The 20259-nt window shown below is 36.7% G+C and overlaps 1 protein-coding gene across 6 annotated transcripts in view; it reads right to left on the bottom strand.

Moving 5' to 3' along the window:
- LOC5564363 (protein enhancer of sevenless 2B) overlaps positions 1 to 20259 on the bottom strand; it is a 165975-nt gene that overhangs the window by 129821 nt on the left and 15895 nt on the right. Inside the window, exons 1-2 of one of the 6 annotated variants that reach the window (XM_021853341.1) lie at positions 17324 to 17515; positions 16200 to 16796 (exon numbers count right to left, since the gene is read on the bottom strand). In XM_021853341.1, coding sequence (XP_021709033.1) covers positions 16200 to 16277 — 78 coding nt within the window. In that variant the 5' untranslated portion in view covers positions 16278 to 16796; positions 17324 to 17515. Of the gene's footprint in view, positions 1 to 16199; positions 16797 to 16897; positions 16920 to 17266; positions 17287 to 17323; positions 17516 to 20259 lie in introns of those variants that run through there. The other 5 variants (XM_021853339.1, XM_021853344.1, XM_021853342.1 and 2 more) reach the window with 5 other exon arrangements.

Genomic DNA, 20259 nt, shown 5'->3' with positions numbered 1-20259 from the left:
GTTTATAGCAATCGCTAGAGCCAATGACGGTCAAGAAACCGTTTCCCGACGCTTCTATTCTTCTAACACACACCTTTTCTTACGCCTGATACATATGCAGTCTGTTAAAGAAAAGCAAGTCTCTCTGCCATAAAACTACCTTATCCCTAAACCTTCTCGCATGAACTGGCGTAGATGCAGGGCTATATCCGGTCTTCTGTAGGCTAGTTTCAAATGCAACATTAATTTATCCCCTTCCCCTCATTGGTTAGCATTCTGATGTGGCAGGCGCCATTGTTGCCCAACAATAGAAGATCGCCAGTATTTATACACTAGGGTGTCTGTTGGTCCTAAGCAGTCATCTGGTGGTTCCTTGTGTAAGTGCAGCTGATCTGGCGATACTGAAGTAGCAACCATGGGCGACCAATCAAGCTCAAGCTCAGAAAGGAATAGTTCTACTACAGGTATTGGCTGAACTTCTTTAGGAACATCTCTGTAATCTAACGATTGCATATTACGAAATTTCTTTGGGAGCTAATTCACAAAACTCATACGGCAAAAAAAAAGCAGTCCTTTACACCGATCCTGGAATTTTTACAAGTATATCTCCGACTCAATCTACCGAAAGTGATTTTTATAGATTCCTTCTAAACATTTACCAGAAACCACTAGATACTACTACTTGAATTCCTAGGAGCTTCTTAATTTCTGTGGAGAATTTCTGAATACCACCTAATAGGCCATAATTTATAAAATCTAGAAATCTTGAAAAATATCTTGAAGTTTTTTTTCAAGTAATTCCCGAAAGAATTGCAGAAAACGTGCATTAGAGAATACCAGGACGAGTTTTAGACAGCATTTTTAAAAGAATCCCTAGAGTTTCTGGGGTACTTTCTGAGGATGTGCTTCAAAAAATCATGGATAAATCCATGAAGGAGTTGCTGGAAAAATTTCTTCAAAATACTACTTTGAGAATTCAAGTAGAATTATTAGGGAAATCCCTAGACGAATTATTCCTTTGACATGGAACTAATGAAAATGGCCTATTTTATTATTTATATTTTTTTTTGCATTATACTTGATATAATTCGAAAATGGTCACTTCTAGAAAAGTGATCAATATAATCCAGTGAATCCATTGTCACCCAACACGCAGCAACAAAGTCATTGTCACCTTCTATTCTTTTTTTTTTAAGGCACTCTGTGCTCGTGCCCACTACTGTGCCGGAATCAGTTCATCTGTTTCTACTTTACCGATACAGATCTATTTTTAACTAATCTATATTTACATCTGCTTTCACTCTCTTCTACTCTTCTACTCTCACATCGAGCAGGTAGGAGAGAGCTCTGCTGTTCAGTCCAATCGATTTCTATAAGCCATAGTCCTTTTTGCAATTGCGGTGGTTCATTTTGCCGTGTTCCTAAGTCGTTTGAGGTTAGCTGCCTACGAAGAGGGTCAGTTTGTCTCAGTCACCATCTGATACTGACGGAGGATGGATGTGCTCCCCAAGGCACGGTCCTCCGTGCGGCGTCTTCTGGTGGCTGGACGGATTTTTTGTGGAGGGGCTGGGAATTGAACCCATGACCTTCCGCTTATGAAGCGAAAAGCGTAACCTCAAGGCTACGGACCCCCCTACCTTCTATTCTTGTTGCAACAATTTTATTCCGCAACATCAGTTTATCATCACTTGAACATAATATGACACGTGCGCAGCGATTTTCTGGGCTTCGCATTGCCATTTTCGAGAACTTTCTCCGTGTTGGTAAACATTGACACATTATCAAACAGCATCCATAAAACAAATTTGGTTTTGTGTTTAAAATAACTGATGAATTGCGAGTTGAAAGGGTTGCAACAATGTTGCGCTCTGTGATTGTCATGATAATCTTGCTTTTGATAGTGTCCTTATCCGCAACAGTTGCGACAAACGGTTGTTACCGAGCTTGCTTTGTTGTTTGTTTTTTGTCTATTTTGATGACGATTTGATTCACTGATATAATCATTATGGTCTAGAATAATTCCAAGATTCTTAATGAATCATCAAAACGTATTTATTTTGACAAAAATAAATAACAAAATTTTGAAAATCGACCGAAAGTTGTTCTTAGAAAAACTTTTTCATTACACATTTCTCCATCATGAAATTTTGTAGCAAATATCTGTTTACTATCAAGATTCTATGATGTAAATTTTAAATATTCAAAAAAATATGGTTTTTGTGTAGGGGAATTGGTGGTAAAATGAACAGGGGTGGTAAAATGAACACCTCGCCTTTTATCGAGAAAAACCAAATTCCGATGATTTTTTATCACGCACGGACGATTTATAGCATAAATCAGAGTGTTCGAGTTGATACGTAGGTCAATTAAAGTGAAAATATCAACGATAACTAAGATTTTAGAAAACCACGTTTGAAAATTAGAACTGACGTAACTTTTAGCTCGGAAGATGTGAGGTTTTTCAGTGAGTTAAATATCGTTATGATATGAGGTCAAATCTGATACCTTTAGAATTTTTTTTGCATGGGTTACGATCATTAATGGATATAATTTTGGTAGGGCAATAAAAATTTTCAGAAATATTTGTTTTGCTCACGTTTTTTGCATGATGTTCATTTTACCACCAATAGCTGTTCATTTTACCCACATAGTGCAGGTAAAATGAACATTTACATCGTTTTTTGCTAGGGACGAAAATATGTGAAAATTCAGCAATTTTAATCTGAATTCATGTCACTGCTATAGATAACATCATTGTTTTTGGTGTTGTGGGATAGAACTATACAAATTCCTCGTTTTTCTATCAGAATCAAGATGATTTCCTTAAGGTGTTCATTTTACCACCCCTTCCCCTAACTTAAAATTCAAGATTAAGTTTTGAATTGTTCATAAAAAAATCAGTGTTTTTTTTTTCTTGTAGTGAACCGTTTCACTACAACTTCTTCATAGAACAATTTTCGCAAAAATCGACAGTTTCGGAGTTTAAATTTTTCTAATTTATTTGCATGCAAAAACCTATAGGCCATTTTCAAAAGTTATTCTTGAGTCAAAAAGATCGATTTTTCAATGGAAAATACTTATTCTACCATATCAAAACCATGTGCAAAATTTACTGCAAATCGAAGATGGTCGAGCTCTGTGACTGACCGATTTGACATGGAATTCGTCTATATTAAAATACGTTTCTTATGTGTCGAGTTGCCGGAATGATGTTTTGCTTTTGTGAAATTAGAAAGCTGGTCAAAGTAGTTACATCAGCTAAATCAAGGATGGATGAACAATTTGGTGAGTTCGTTTCATGATTTTATTTTAAATGTACAATTTATATCATGACCTAAATGGATCAATTTTAACAACATATGAACAGTTCGTCACTGTAAGTGATATTTTAAATGAGGTTGCATTAATCGCATCACTTACCAAGGTGAATCCTGATCCCTCCTCACTAACAAAACTCCTTCCTATAACAACCATGGAGATGCAGAGGTGATCTCGGTCTCTAGTAACAATGGAAGGCACACTAATATTCCTTCCCTACCCCGATGACCGCCCAACCCAAAGCTTGCACAACCTTTTTAAACCGCGGACCAAATTTCAAAAACAATATTGGTGGGTAAAACTTTATTCCATGAGAAATTTCAACACATTCGTAAAATGTAACAAAATCCTGCCAATGAAAGAAGTTTGTTTCTGGAAATTGGCAAATGTTTACACCAGAATCTAGTTGAAGATTTTCTGAAATATATTTTCTTTGGATCAGTGAGAATGGTGTTCACGATTTTACAAGAATCATACTAAGAAAACTGTGACCAATGCGCAAAGGATTTTGTAAGAAAAGAAGCCTGTCATTATAATTTGAAAATCCTACCCAAGGTTTTGTTACAATCATTCCCCGGATTCTGTAAAAATCTTATCTTAGAATTTGTTAGATTTTCTCCAGGATTCAGTAAGTGTCCGTTCCAAGATTAAATCAGAAAGGTGTAGAAAGTTTTTCTTTTCTCATAAACTCTCCCAATATTCATTTTTAAGTATTGCCCATGAAACTAAAAATGTTTCCCATAATTTTAATCAGAATCCCAGCCAAAACTGAGCAAAAATTCTTCCAAGACTGTAGTGATAATTATGTCCCAAATTAGGTAGTTATCCTGGATAAGATTCTGTGAAATCTTTGTTAGAATGCTGCCCAAGATTTAATGAGAAATCTGGTGGCAATCCTACTCAGTATTCTGTATGTAGCAAACCACGTTCTTTTTATGGCGACTTGTTCTTGTAATCCCAATAAAATAAATTGTTCGATTCAATTATAATGGTTATCCCAACTCCAACAACATTTAATTGGCAATATATGAGAAGAACCTTCAAACAATTAGAGGGCCACACAAAGTTAAGTAGCGGGATGTACGTTTGGCATCCCTGCTTTAGAGATCCCACGAGCAGTTGATTCAACAGAGGCTACAAATAAATTCGTTTCGTTTTGCCATGTGTTTTGCGTACCAGATACCAATACCAAATATGTTACCAGCATTTTCACCAGAAAATTCAACAGTAACGCCACACCTTCAATTTGAGAAGCTACTTTAGATTTTTCTCTTTATTGTCGCCTAAAAAGTGACTGTTAAGACCATTTTGCTGAAAAAAAGTGAGTTTAGTTACTTTTTGTTGCAAATAGTGACTTTCTAGTGTCGAAAATAGTGACCAAGTTACAAAAAAGTGACTCGCCTACCAGCCCAACTTAAGAGATATCCTACGATATTTTTGAAGGTAACTGGGATGGTTCTTGGAAAGATTTATTGAACAATTATGCAGAAATAACATAGATTTATGAACGTGATTTTAATATTTTCTCTAGAGAAAATTCAAAAGGGGTCAGCATTGGAATTCTGAGACAAATATTTCGATAAGTGATAAATTAAGGGAGAAGTTTTTGAAGGAATAGTTGGAAGAACTTTTGTAACAATGAATGAAGAACTACTTTGTAATTTTCAGGACATTTCATCAAGAAATAATGACAAATATTAATACAAATGCCCCAAAAACGATTCTTGAGAAAATTCCTATTTTAAAATATTCTTTAGGTGAATGAATCTTATATAAGTCCAATAATCATTGGTATAATAGGAGAATTTTTCAGCCGATTACTTTAAACAATTCTTGAATAGTTTTTGTTATAACTATTTGTTTTTCTGGTAAAGATCCCTAGCAAAAAAACACCTTCGCAAGATCTGTGGTGGATTCCTGACAACACATTTGAATGATTTCTGCCCAAAAACGAAATGTTCAATGACAAATTTTAAATCCTGGAGAAAATCTTAAAAAAAAACATTCAAATTTTAGATTCAGACCTCCGAAAAGAAGGACGAAAGGATAAACCATCGTAAAGAAAAAAAAAACGGAAGGCAAAATAAGAGAATGTCATAATGTTCGACCTTATGATTTTTGTCTATTTTATTTGTCTTTCGATCTTTTGTCCCCGAGCCTAAAGTTCTAACTTTAGACCATCTAAACTGTCATGGGGTTCAGAAGATCGAATTTACGCCAGTGACAGCACCTCTTTTAGGTTTCTAGCGTTAAACTAAATGATCTACTTGTTCTTTTGAGTCACTGCTGTTAATAGTTTTTTAGAGGATTCAATAAATGTGCTTCAATACATATCGAACCATAGAATAGGAAATACAGCTACGATATATGGTATGTCTGAAGCTCTATATCAGTTTGCATAAGAAGGATTCTTTGGCTGGTAGCAAAAAGTGGTGCCTAAAAAAGTTATTTTAGTGATCAGACTTGAGAAATAAATGACTAAATAGTGACTTCCGGTTCTCGAAAAAGTGACTTGAAAATCAAAAGGTAATCAGTTTTATTTCAGTTCTATTACACTGTTTTACGATCAAGAAGGGAATATCCAGTATGATCTACTACAGATAATAAATTTAGTTGAGTACCAAATTTGGAAATGTTTATTGTACTTCCAAAAATTTCAAGGTATAGCCCACAATTTTTTTTTTAAATAGAAAAGTTAGCATTTACGCAAAAAAACTCTTTTTTAGCAGATTTTAGAAAGATACTATGTAACATAACCAAAGTATTTAATTTTGTCATGATTTTTTTTTATAAAAATTTGGTATATTCGTAAAATCAAATAATGTTTGTCATTTCACATTTGTATTAAAACTCCCAAAAAATGAGATATTGAAAACCTCTAAAATTGAATTAATTGTAGACTGTGTAGATCCCAACATTTTTCCATGATTTAAATCGATAAGAATTTAAGATTTAGTCTAGAAAAATTATAAGCCTATAGATTATAAACCTATAGATAAGCCTACAGATAAATCAGAAGATTTCTTCTACGCCGAATCGAAACGATGGGCGTTAAACAAATCTTGTAGTATTGATTGCCGTTGAGACTGAAAGCTGTTAAGAAAATACCCGGTATTACAAATTACGTGGAACTCCATGAAAGATTAACTTTTGTACAGGATACCATGATCCAATATTTTGATACTGACATGAAGTTGTTCTGATGATGACTGAAAACTTAGCCCTAGGCCGTTTTATAATTTTATCTCGAATATTTAGCTTGAAATAGTTAAAAAAGTGTTTTTTGGCGAAAAAAGTGACCATAGTTAAAATGGCTTCAAAGAAGAGACTTTAAAGTGACTGGCTTCAAAAAAGGTACCAAGTCACTAAAAAGTGACTCGCTACCAGCCTTGAATTACGAAGCTGTTTTCACAAGACATTTTATGGTTTAAACTATTCAATAAATATGTAACTGGACTGTTCTCTGTAGACTCTATCCTTAGAATTCCAGAGCGGTTTAGTTGACTTACAGATTACCTCGAGGGACCCAGATAGCAGTAGCGATGACTTTTAGTAAACATGAATCAATACATATCGTGACTCAACTGTCTCTGGAAGCCAAAAAGCATTTTCAAATCACAATATCGATCGATAAGCATCCGGTTCCATCGGAAGTGGTTGAATGTTAATTATCAGTCGACTATTCAAAACATTGATAAAACTGCAAAGACCAAAAAATTAATTATCGATAATAGCATTCCGTCTGTGTTGAAAGACAATAGGCTATCATCGCCAGTATATCCCACTTCCATCGCAAATCAGTGCAGCTATCTGTCAAGCTTGGTAATGATTTCAATCTAGTGAAGCGGAGTTTTTGTATTGTTATGGCAAAGAATACAATTCGCATATATAGTAGCAGCACAGTCGCTACTGGTCGTGTATCTTGTGCCAATGAAACTAAACGTACTTACATATGTCATACAAGACAAGAACGAAGCAGATAACAGGCGATGTGCTTGTGGGAACGATGACAAACGAGAAGGGACTGGACATTTTTTTGTTGTTGCTGTAGGTACTTCTCATGCAATGAGCTTCAATGGAAGACAAAAGTTACAATTGGAATGGATGTTCTCAATGTGACTTAAAGTTGTTGGCATGAATCTTCCAGGAATGTGTCCAAAAGGTTGAACAATTTGCAGAATCCGTCGCCCGAAGAGCAAATGTAATCATGTTCTTGATATGGTTCGGATGTGTATCTTCTTTCTGGCATTACGTCCCAACTGGGACAAAGCCTGCTTCTCAGCTATGTGTTCTTATTAGCACTTCCACCTTTATTATCGGAGAGCTTTCTTTGCCAATTGACCATTTTTGCATCCGTATATTGTGTGGCAGCTACGAAGATACTCTATTGCTCAGGGAGGTCGAGAATGGTTCAATTACGAAAACATTGTCAACCAGTGGGATTCGAACCCACGACCCTCAAGCTTGGTCTTGGCAAACAGCCGCTCGTTTACCGTTACGGCTATCTGGGACCCTTAGTTATGTGACTATGTGCCGTCAAAGAACTTCTACGAAAAAGCAAATCATATCAGCACTGACTGTTAGGTAAATCACTCAGCGTTTCATGTTTGCCAGCAAACAATCGTTTCCACAGCAGACCAATTGCTGGTGATGGTTACGACAATTGATTGATTTCGACCCACACGAGTGTCCCTAACTCTCAGTGTCTCTATCGTCCACATGCACTATGGGCAATTATGTGGTCGAAAATCGAAAATAAAAATACTTCTTTCGATTCGTTTCTAGTTCATTATTTGATAGTCACTCATTGTTTCACTATAGGTCATATTTAAAAAATTGTCTCCAAATATTGATTTTTAGAAATAAAACAATATGTTTGTGTCACAATACTTAGAACGGCCAAAACATTTTTGGCCACAAGACTGTGCGAAAACTGCCCAGAGTGACATGGCAAGAAGGTTTAATTTAGTGTTATCGCTAATCTCGGAATCAGATCCAAACAATAACTGCCTATCAATCTGAACAGCAGAAGTGAAGTAATTCCCTGTCCTCAGAATTGCGTGCGTGTGTCTCACAGAGTGGATTACATTATTAGGATGACACCTGCCATGCCAGTTTCTGGAGAGGTGGTAATTGAGTGATAAAGGTTATGAGTTTCCGGTTTTGGTGGTAATGTCGTTAGCACCGAATTTGAATCTCAAGTCTGACTGGCGGCCGAGGGTACTTGAAAAACTTCATTCCCTTGCACCCCTCGTGGCTGAGGGGGTAATTTTGATGGGTTTATTACATTCATGTGAGGTACAATAACAAAAAGTTATGGATTGCGTGAAGGTGGAGCAGGAAGCGGCAAGGGTAGAAGGTTCGAGAAGAAATCTGGTTTAACATTTGAACTAGGCATATCATTAAAGTGTAAACATTGATTCTGATATTTGTAAATTTTTAAAGAGACTGTTTATAGAACAAGTGTACCAAAAGTGCCTTATAATATCGTCCACAGAAAATGTGTATGGAGACTGGACTCTGGTAAAAACCTCCTCTTAAATCACCAAAAAAACCCCACGTAGCTAAAGTGTACCATAGTAGTTCTTTATTTAACTGTGTATACGATTATAAAAACTTTTATGTTTAATTTAAGTTTTCTCAGAAAACCCAAAATAAACATCATCAAAACCATGAAAAAAAACCTTTTGAGATTTTATTGACAGAACTCCCGTAGGAGTCTTTGGAAGATCACCTCCAGAAACAACTGGAGAACCCAGTGAAAGATTTGTTGGAAAAATATGAAAAGAAAATTTTAGGATGGTTTCTGGGAAAAAAAATCAGAGGAATCACTGTGAAAATTGCTTAAAGTAGCAGCGTAAGAGTACTCAAGGAGTTCTGGAGAAATTTCTCTAAGCATCCCTAGAAAAGCCGCAGAAGAAATTTCTCGGCGAGAAAAGTCCCTGAAAGTATCCCAGGAGAAATTTCTTGTGTCAAGTACTAACTTGAATTATGTGAAACGTCCTTATGCGAAACGTCCCACCCCCGGAGTTACCTGGGGAGTTACCTTGAGATTTTCTGGAGGATTTCTTTGACAAACTTTGTAGAATTTTTTTCAGAAGTCATTGACAGTATTCACGGGTTTCCCCGTGGAGTACCTAGAATAAAATAATCATTTCAGGAATCTTAGAAAAAAATCCTAGCTGAGTGATCCTTGAGGACTCCAGAAAATGTCTCATAGGAATCTTTAGAGCAAATTCAGAAGGAATCAATATACATATTCCAGGGACAATAGATAGAAACATGCCTGTAGAAATTTCTAGAGCGATTTTTGAATGATTTCTTCGAGGAAATGAAATCATCACATCTCTGATGGATTTCTTTGAGAAATTGGAACTCATTGAGGAATAGCTGTAAAAATTCCTAGATAAATCCTTTGGCGACCGTCTTTGAGAAATCATTGACGGCATTCTTTGACTGCACGAATTTGTTCGAAATTCCAGAACGATAAAAATCTTGGATGAATTATTGCTAGAACTTTTTGAAATATTTCGACGAGCTTTTGCTTGGACAATCACTGAATAAATTGCTTGAATAAGCATAGCATAGCATAGACTGACTGTACATTGCTACTCCGTGAATGATCGGATCTGGTAAGAATTGCACTTCGATCCAAAAGAACAAGGGATAAGACTTTCCGCTTATTCTTGAAGTGCACATTTTAGCAGCACTCATATTATTGATCAATAACGGCTCCGGCCAAGTCCTTACAGCCAGTTGGGATGGGGAAGAATGTTAGTGTGTAATGATTGTTGCTTCTAGAGACCGAGAATATCTCTGCATCTCCACAATCACCACGGGAAGAGTGTGGGGAGGAAAATGATCTGGGAGTCACCCTCATGGTCGGTGATGGGATTTATTGATAAGGAGAAAAAATACGACTCTTACCTAAAACTAGTTTAGAATTTCTGTCTCGTGGTGAAAAGAAGATAAAAAAAACACGTCGACATTCATAATGTTTAACTGATCAAAGGTTGTCTATAGTAATAATGAAAAAAGAAAGGTAATAATAAAATAATAAACACATATTGAAATTATATGAAACAGAAATTAAGGGTTCGTACTTTGGAAGCTCAGATCTCAGTTATTTGTGAACCGATCAAAATGAAATTTTCACAGCACGCCGGACATAACTTGAATTTCAACATATATTTTTGAGAGATTTTTCCAATCACGAGTTCAACAGCAATAACAGTTTGACCAAAGTGATTTTTTTGGCATTTTTTAATAATTTACTTAATTTAAAAAGTTGAAGGAATACCATTATGATGTCTTCAGCATAGTTTTTGATTTAGACAATATTAACAAGTTTGGTAAAGACAGTTCATGTGTAGGGCTTTCCTATTTTAAGATAAATCGTTTATAATTTTTCGTCAAAAATTTCACTTTGGCCAAACCGTTATTACTTTTGAACTCGTGATTGGAAAAATCTTTCAAAAATATATGTTGAAATTCAAGTTATGTCTTACGTACTGCGAAAATTGCGTTCGAATCGGTCCACAAATAACTAAGATCCAAGCCTCCAAATTTGACCATTTCAAGCAAAGTTGTATTGGATAGCTTAGCTTAGCTTAGCTTAGCTTAGCTTTAGCTTAGACTGACTACACATATCAATGGTTGCTATTCCGTGATTGACCGAAGTCAGTGAAAATGCACAAAGAATCAACTAGAAGTTCAGCTGGGATTGGCCATAATCTTCTTCAGTGTGCATAATTCAGTGCCTTTATTTATACAAGGTCAATAACGGCGCCGGCCACGTCCTTGCAGTCAGGTGGGATTGAGGGAAGGAATGTTAGTGTGTAACCTTTGCTATTTGGAGACCGTGTTTGCCTCTGCATCTCCACAAAGGTTACTGGGAGGGATGTTTGTTAATGGGGAGGATCGTTGGGTCAAAGGATTCACTTTGATAAGCGATTAGACCATGATAAACAATGATTTGTGAGATATATACATGCTTATACGTAAATATAATTGTTCATATAATTTCTATGTAGAGGAAAATTATGCCGACACTTGAGGTGACGAACCATTCAAAGTTTGTTGAACAAATACCTAAATGTAACATTCCTACAGCTGTCAGTACGAAAGCATGTGTTATTATATTTTACTCATTTGAAAAGAAACAAAAGACTCAATTGGTTGGGACATCATAGAACAATCTTATTCTTATGCCGACACTTACAGTGGCGAACCATCCAAAGTTTGTTGAATAAAGTGAACCTTTCGCAAGTCTACACTTGTAGTGTCGAACCATTCAAAGTTTTTTTAATTACAAAAATAAAGGTACATAAGAGGTGTTCTGAAAAAAAAAATGTTAAACATAAATAAATCATGAATCAGAGTTTGTGTCGACACTCACAGTGACGAACCATCCATAGTTTGTTGAAACATCATATTTACATCCCACCATTGTAACGATTAAATGTGCAGTCATACATATTTTATAGATTAGAAATAGTAGCATGAAACGAGCTCACCAATTGATCCGTTATCCTTGACTGAGCAGCCACAATCCACTTTCAGCTTCACTCGTTTGCTCGGCTAGCACTCAGAAAAAAAAAAATAAAATAAAATAAAAAAATAGGCGCGCGACCCGAAAAAAAAAAACACGGACGACAGCTCGGGCTTCTGCCCAGGAGCAAGCGTCAAGGTCGTCGAAAGATCAAAAAGAACGAACCGATCGCGGCACTTTTTAACTTACTCCAACCGAACTCCCCGATCACGCCACTTTTTCACTTACTAGACCGACGCGCGACATGTTTGATCCTGCCCTCGTCGCTCGCTCCGGCAAAAGCAAGCGTCAAGGTCGAAAGATCAAACAGAACTAACCGATCGCGGCACTTTTTCACTTACTCTAACCGAACTCCCCGATCACGCCACTTTTTCACTTACGAGACCGACGCGCGACATGTTTGATCCTGCCCTCGTCGCTCGCTCCGGCAAAAGCAAGCGTCAAGGTCGAAAGATCAAACAGAACTAACCGATCGCGGCACTTTTTCACTTACTCCAACCGAACTCCCCGATCACGCCACTTTTTCACTTACGAGACCGACGCGCGACATGTTTGATCCTGCCCTCGTCGCTCGCTCCGGCAAAAGCAAGCGTCAAGGTCGAAAGATCAAACAGAACTAACCGATCGCGGCACTTTTTCACTTACTCCAACCGAACTCCCCGATCACGCCACTTTTTCACTTACTAGACCGACGAGCGACATGTTTGATCCTGCCCTCGTCGCTCGCTCCGGCAAAAGCAAGCGTCAAGGTCGAAAGATCAAACAGAACTAACCGATCGCGGCACTTTTTCACTTACTCCAACCGAACTCCCCGATCACGCCACTTTTTCACTTACTAGACCGACGAGCGACATGTTTGATCCTGCCCTCGTCGCTCGCTCCGGCAAAAGCAAGCGTCAAGGTCGAAAGATCAAACAGAACTTTTTCAAGCAAAATTGTATTGGATAATCGAAAAAGTTGAAAATGTTTTGTCTAATACTGTATCTTAAATATGCAAATGCAAAAAATCTTAGTTTTTCTTTATTGATGGTCAAATTTCAGTGTGATAACTTCTTCATAGCTTGATGTTAAAGAAAGCTCAAGTGACAAAATTACAAAATTTGACATATATACGTAAATATGCAAATAATATCTGGAATCTGCTTTTTCTGGCAATGATCTATTGCCAATGACTCTATCGGTCCCCACGACGAATTTCTTCCAAAGCTATCAGCAGATGCTTGGAATATTTCTTAAAGAATACTATTTGAAAATAAAATTCTAAGTGAATTCATTGCAATAAGCTCGGTGGATTTTTGTGGCTATCTTTGACTTGTGTTTTGTGTATTACTTGCCTTGCCCTTCATTCATTTTAACATTCGTAGTGGATAGCTTTATGGATCCTTCGAAAAGTTTGGGAGCCAATGCACTGTTTCCTCATCGTATGGGGAATTTGTGAAATACATGGAAAACTTCTCGATATTATTTCAGAAGAAATCGTTTGAGGAATGGTTTAAAAATTTCAGAAAAAATATTATACAAATCATTTGAAGAATACCAACAAGGATTCTTGAAAATTTTCGAGACATTTTAGGATCCTTTAAATGTTTTTTTCGAAGTTCTTCAAAAAATCACTTGAGAGATGTTTAGGATCAATCTCAAGAAACCCTCTTCTTAAGTTTTCTGATTTTGCGTCCCAACTGGGTCAGAGTTCCAACTTTTCTTTGAGTACTTAATTCCACAGTCACTAGCTGAAAGCATTCTTTGCCAATTGACCATTTTTTCACTTGTACACCAAATCGGTAGATGTAACATTTCAATACAATTTGGTTTGAATTTTTTAACTTGCATACACAGAAAATGTAAGGTTCTTATACAGTATTAGAATTGAAATCTTACAATTGAACTTTTGATTTTTTTCAAATTTCTGAGAGAACTTAAAGGAAAATTTCTGAAATTCCTGAACAAATTCTAAGAAGAATTCTTGAAGAGAATCTCTGCCTTGCGTTCTGATGACACCCCTGCAAGATTTATAGAATAATTTCTGCAAGATTTTTTAAATGAGATCTTGCAAGAATTTTCGGAAAAAAAATCCTGAAAAGAATTTCTAAGCTATTATTGGAAGAACACATGAATGAGTGTCCAGAAACATAACTCGAATAATCTGTGGAGATTTTCTTCAAAACTTGAATACATTAATGGAAGCGTGGTACAACATCTAGCACCTATAGATATTTTTTGATTAAAAAAAGACCCTTGGTTAAATATCTTAGAAAGACACTGAAAGAGTTCCTCACTGAGTTAGAATCTTCAAAGCAAATCCTGAACAAATCACAAGAAGATATCCCTGAAGAAGAATTGATTAGAATTAGAATAAATTAATTCGTAGTTTCCGGAAAATTGTTGGAGAGGGATGGAGAGGGACTAAATTTGGAGTCGCTGCTTCTGAATCGAGTCTCAAAAACCTTACAACAATAATATTAAAACATTTTCGATGAAAATGAATTGTTATCCTTAATACAAATTCGAAACTGAGTTCAGAAAACAAATCTGGAATTATGAAACAGTTTACTTAAATGGTTTCTTTATTAGGCCTTGACAGTAGTCGATTATTTGGAGAAGAACCGTCCAAATGAACTGTTGGAAAGTAAAAAAAAGCCTAAAAAGTCTGTTTTTCAAATTAAATTGAATGACAAATCAAATTTAGGAAAATCATGTTTATGTCATTTTACTTTACATACATACTTTACATTTTACAAACATACTACAAACAACAAGTAAGTGAAAATAAAAGTGCATTTGAGTAAAAATTATGGAAATACGATGTGTTTTTAAAAATCGTAAGTTATTTTTAGATTTGTTGGAATTCAATACAGGAATTTTAGTAGGAACGAAGAATTTTCGTGGCACTTCTGACGTATCAATAATTATTTTTTGTTTTCCTTGGGAATTGTGAGACTACGGTGAGAATTTAGGAACTTCCATAGAATTTCTTTAATTTGAAGTGGAAACTTTGACATTCCGTAGGGAATTTTGAGATTTTCTTTCGAATCCTTGCCGCTGTGAAGAAGTTGTGGAACATACCATCAGATATTTTTGTTGGGATTTGAAGAGTCCTATGAAAATTCTGGTATTCCGGGGGAATGTTAAAGGATTCGAATAAGAATGTATAAGATTCCGGTTATGAATCCTTTTTATTCCCATGACAGTCTGTAAAACTCCAATCGAAATTTTTGATATTTTGTTAGGAATCTCCGAGAATTCGATAGGATCTCTGCTATCTGTGGAGATTTTAGTAATAGTCCGTCATAATATCCGTAACACCGCCAAAGGTCTACGGGATTTATTTGAGATTTCCCAGGAATATCAGTTAAAATATATGAGTTTCAGTGAAAATTTAGGATTCAGAGGGGTTCTTCACTGAAATTCAACTGTTATCATCAATAGTCACTATAATGCCAATACAATCTCAGCTTTCCCACCTGAAATCCAGGATTATCACCAAACTATTTTCAAGTTGTTACAAAAATCCAATAGATTTGCATCTTATTTTAGAAAAATCTTGAGTTATTCTACTGGCATCCCAAATAATCTTGGCTAGAAATGGACAGAAGCCTAGAAAACAAACTTTTACTATGGTTCTAAAACACGATATCGGGATTAGGAATGCTGGCTGTAGTATGAAACAAGCTTTTTTTTGAAAAATGCCGCCATAAGAAAATAGCCCCGGGGCCCTACATTTGTAAATTCGTCCCATCCTGGACCCCTGAACAATTTTTTTAAGGAATTTTCCCTAGGTGAGTCGCTCGCTTTTAAAAAACTCTTGGCGAATCCATCGAGGATCACTGAAACAATTTCAGGAGGATTACGTGGAATAAGATACATTTAATAAAAATCAGAATTCTTTTCCATTTTGGAACTATCATTTTTAATTTCAAGGTAAAAATAATTCAACTAACTGAACACACTCTTACGTTCTTATACCGTTATCTTCACAATTTATGTACCTATACGTAATATTATTGTGAAATATATGTAAGGTTTTTATGCATAATATTAAACTGTACTAGCGTTTGATTGATTGTGAAAATTACCTCACGTTTTCAAAAGTAAGAAAGCCACTCAACACTTCAGTACTGTAAGGCTGGTAGTGGCAATCAAATTTAAAGCTGTACCTGACCATTACACAGTATTGTTCTACTTAAAAATAATGACTTTGGCTTCACCATACTTTCTCACACCCAACTCGTTTCTAATATCCCATTTAGTACCAGCATAATAACCCCTTAACGAACACCCCATTAGGGTCGTCCCTACAAACATCGCACCCCATCAAATTCGAAAGGAAACGCCTTGTAAACACACCACTCACCTTTAGAACCTGGTTCTTCCGGAAGCTCAGCTCATCGTCGGCCGTGGCGTTAAAATCGTGTTTCGCAACCGCCTCCATTATATGAGATGCTGATGTTGTTGATGTTAGCTGTAGATGTTGTAGACTGCTGCAATTCCAGCGTTCGACGGTGGCAGAAATCCTTTTTGCTGCACTCCACAACAGAAGGGCAACAAGATTCCAACCACTGCTCCAGCGACACTCTACAGGAAATCCGAAACCGGCACCCGGTTCAAGTAGTCGCCTTCTTTTTCCTCGAACGAAAAAAACTTTTACTCCGTGTAACGAAATCACGCAGATAATTTATTGGATCTTGGATTTTCTCCTCTGGCAGATTGCTACTATGCTCAAGAGGTGCACTTTTTTTCTTCGTGAATATTTATCTCACTCTGACTCACTCGTTGTGTTGAACTTTTTCTTCCTGCACGTGGTCTTCGCCTCTTATTTTACTCGCACTGCTGGGCTACACTGCCGATTATTAATCACACACAAAAGTGATGTGATTTCGCTTATTTTCTATGTATTTATTTATGTTTTTCGTTTCCTTATCCAAGCGATTCACTTTTCTTTCCCTATACACTGCAAAAGAAGATAAAAGTAGGAATCAACATAAACCTCTCTCACAGATACCATAGAAAAACGGCAGCGAAAATTCCCCCCACAAGTATACGTATACACACGATTACGACACGGGACGACACTCAGGGAGACTAAACCCGAGACGGGGTTGAAGAATAAATTTAACTTTTTTTCACTTATTATATCGATGGCCCCTCTTCTTCTGAACTCGTCTACCGAACGCTTCGACTAGCCGACCCCGACGACTATTTTCTTTTCTCAAAATGATGTTTTCACAAACAAAAAACTGCTCACGAAACGGGTTTTCCTCGTCGCTCTAATCAGATTTTAAAAATAGCTTCGAACTCTGCTGAAACATCACTTTCACAAAAAAAAACCGAAAATCGCTAGTCGAATAATAATTCAGCAACACCTCGTTTAACCCCGAAACCGTCTGTCGCAAGCAATGATCGCACTCCTTATCCACACACCCTCGTTTTCTCGTTAGCGGATTCCCGATCACCGCTATTTTTTATCTCCAAAACCACCTTCGACAAATTCGCACCTCTTGAAAACCCACAGGAACTGTATAGAAGTAAAATTCCCCACTGTCAACTTGTGGTTCGACACTGTTCGCTGTTGCTGTACTGCCTCCTGGTCCTATGCTCTAACTACACTGACTGCCACTTTTGGTTAGGCTATTCGAATTTGTCGGAAACTCGACGGGGCACATCTACGTAGAGCTACATATGCATACAGCAAACGCAGAGTTGCCCTACCGAAAATTATCGGTTGGTTGGTATGTCTCTTCGTCGTCGTCGACAGTGCGCTCTCGCCGCTCTTCTCTGTAGACTTCAGTGCTTCAACACCCGCCGCGTACACACACTACACAGAATAGACAGTGCACAGTATATGCTGCTGCGAATCAATACACGCACGCATTCGCGATATGCTGAACGTCGAGCGAGACTATAGAAACGCGGTGAGACGGAAGCGGGATCTGTAGATGAATAACTAATGCTAGGGAAAGGAATGTATAATCAAACTGTGAAAAGCTGAAGAAATAACCTGGATTCACTATTTTGAACACCCAGAAACTGCAAAATCTAAAAACATTAAAGACACATTATTGACCAGAACAATCGAAGTTGCACAGAGATTCACTGCCCATGGTTTATGGACAAAAGGTCGAAAGACAGAAGGTCGAAAGGACAAAAGGTCGAAAGACAAAAGGTCGACCTTTTGTCCCTTCTTTTTTGTTCTTCGACCTTTTGTCCTTTCGACCTTTTGTCTTTCGACCTTTTGTCATAGATTCATGACAAATACTTTCGATCAACTTAATCATCAATCAATCAGTCAATCAATCAATCAATCAGTAAGTTTGTTTTGCAGTTCAATAAATGAAGCTTTGGAATAGCTTATCATTCTTCAATGTGCACAAATCGAGAGCTTAAGGTGAAACATCTCGGAATCCAAAGTTGGCCGTCACAATGGCCGACTTGTGACCCTAGTCGCGTTTCCAAAGGCACTAAACATTCAAACATTCCTGATCTTCTTATTTCAAGTTGTCTGGTTGTGCACAAATCCAAAAAAGTGCACTGTTCATGGATACTTCCTTCACGATATTAGTGCCATTGAAGTTTTGGTGCAATCTTAGAAGTTAGACTCCAAATTGTTTCACCTAAAAATATAGAAATCATTAACGACGTCGCCATGTTCTTACGGTCATCGGTAAAAGTAAGGAATGTCAGTTAGACAAACATTGTTACTAGAGACCGAGTATACCTCTGCATTTCCACAGTCGTCATGAAAAGGATTTTGGGATAGTTGGATAAGGTAAGGATGAGGGAGCCACCTATGGTTGATTCGCGGTATTATTCGATAAACGCATTGTACGCCAAACTAGTGTTCATCGCTCGCCCTTTCAGGAGCAAGCGACAAGATCAAAGGTCCAAAAACCAGTCATTGCAGAATTCGCTCTCATTTGAGTTTGAAGCACGATCTAAGAAAGCGAAGCAAAACTTTCTACCTGTATCGGTCCATGATCGGCAATGTTTCGCAAGTTGCAACAAACTTGATAAATAACATCTGCGGAGGAGAGCGATAATAAACCCGTTTTTCTCGTCTATCTGTCATTGCACAGTGGGAAAAAGGTAGCAACCTGACGGAGAATTCTGTACCTGTGAACGCAATGCGTAATCCTTGAGAAAATACCTGTACTCATCTTATGTAAAGTTGTCTAAGGCATTGAATGAAAGTAGTTCTGATGGCCGCACGGATTTATCCAAATTCCCCAGATTTATTAGGTTTTTAAAAGGATATCTCACATTACACTGCGGAACACGTTTTTGTCTCAAGCATCAAAATACCTCTATTTACTTAATTCAGGGTTGCTGAATCCATTCCCGTTTTCGAAAATTTCATAGCACGTCTAGTTTTAGAGATATTAGCTGTGCAAAATGTAAAATTTGACTATATCAGCCAACTTGCATGCAAGTTTCCCAGCTTGTATGGCAATTTATTTGCTTCAATTTGCCACAGAATTTAAACTTCATATGCATAACAATACTTATAAGCAATTATTTTGGTGATTTAGAAAAGTATTGTATTTTGCCATATAAGAGAAACGAAGAGTTCTATATGGAGACTGCAAGCATGTTGAGAAAATCGATATAATTTTAAATTTATCGTGCAATTTCAACCAATTTATATCTGATATGAAAGTTTAAATTTTATTTTGCATGCTTGCTACATTAGATCACAAAAAAGTTTGATAAATTATACTTTAAATTTCATGTAATCATCAATAAAATCAGTGTTTTACGGAACTTTGGCGACCTGTAGCTAAAAATTGTGACGTGCAGGAACATTTCTGAGAACGGCATCAGATTCAGCGACCCCAAATCTATTAGAGACACATAATTTATTCCTTGAGACACGCAAAAGTGTCATTTATGTTACGCTGTGTTATATGCAGCAAAACTGTGTATGAGCCATCGAAATAACGTAATAACGGTCTGAGTAGGTAAGTGCAGGAATTAACTAACCGTGCTTATTGTTACCATGCATACCATAATCTCATCAAATACCTAATTTAATGGGGAATTTGGGTAAAATTCCCCATTAAATTAGGTATTTGATAAGATTTCTCAAGGGAACTGTTTATGTGCTGTTTAAATAACGTTTTCAAAGCGATATGAGTCCAAGAAAATAAAGTACTGGCATTAAACTCACCGCACTGATCGGCTTTTGATAGAACTTGTTATATACAGGGAAGCTGAGGTTAAATTACTACGTTCGCTAAGTTTAAATTACTGCACTTACTTTTCTGATTGTTATTGCTAAAAAAACGTTACACAAATAACTCATTAGAGATCTTTTGCATATAATAGAAGAAATCCTATCAAGTACCAAAATGTGAAATTTGGGTAAATGACTATGATGACAACCCTTGTGATAACTTTTCAGTCCTGCACTCGCTTCT

The sequence above is a fragment of the Aedes aegypti genome, chromosome 3 (assembly GCF_002204515.2).
Source record: "Aedes aegypti strain LVP_AGWG chromosome 3, AaegL5.0 Primary Assembly, whole genome shotgun sequence".
Taxonomy (NCBI): Eukaryota; Metazoa; Arthropoda; class Insecta; order Diptera; family Culicidae; genus Aedes; species Aedes aegypti.
Note: the sequence above shows the minus strand (reverse complement) of the source record. Positions and strands in the feature narration are given on the sequence as shown.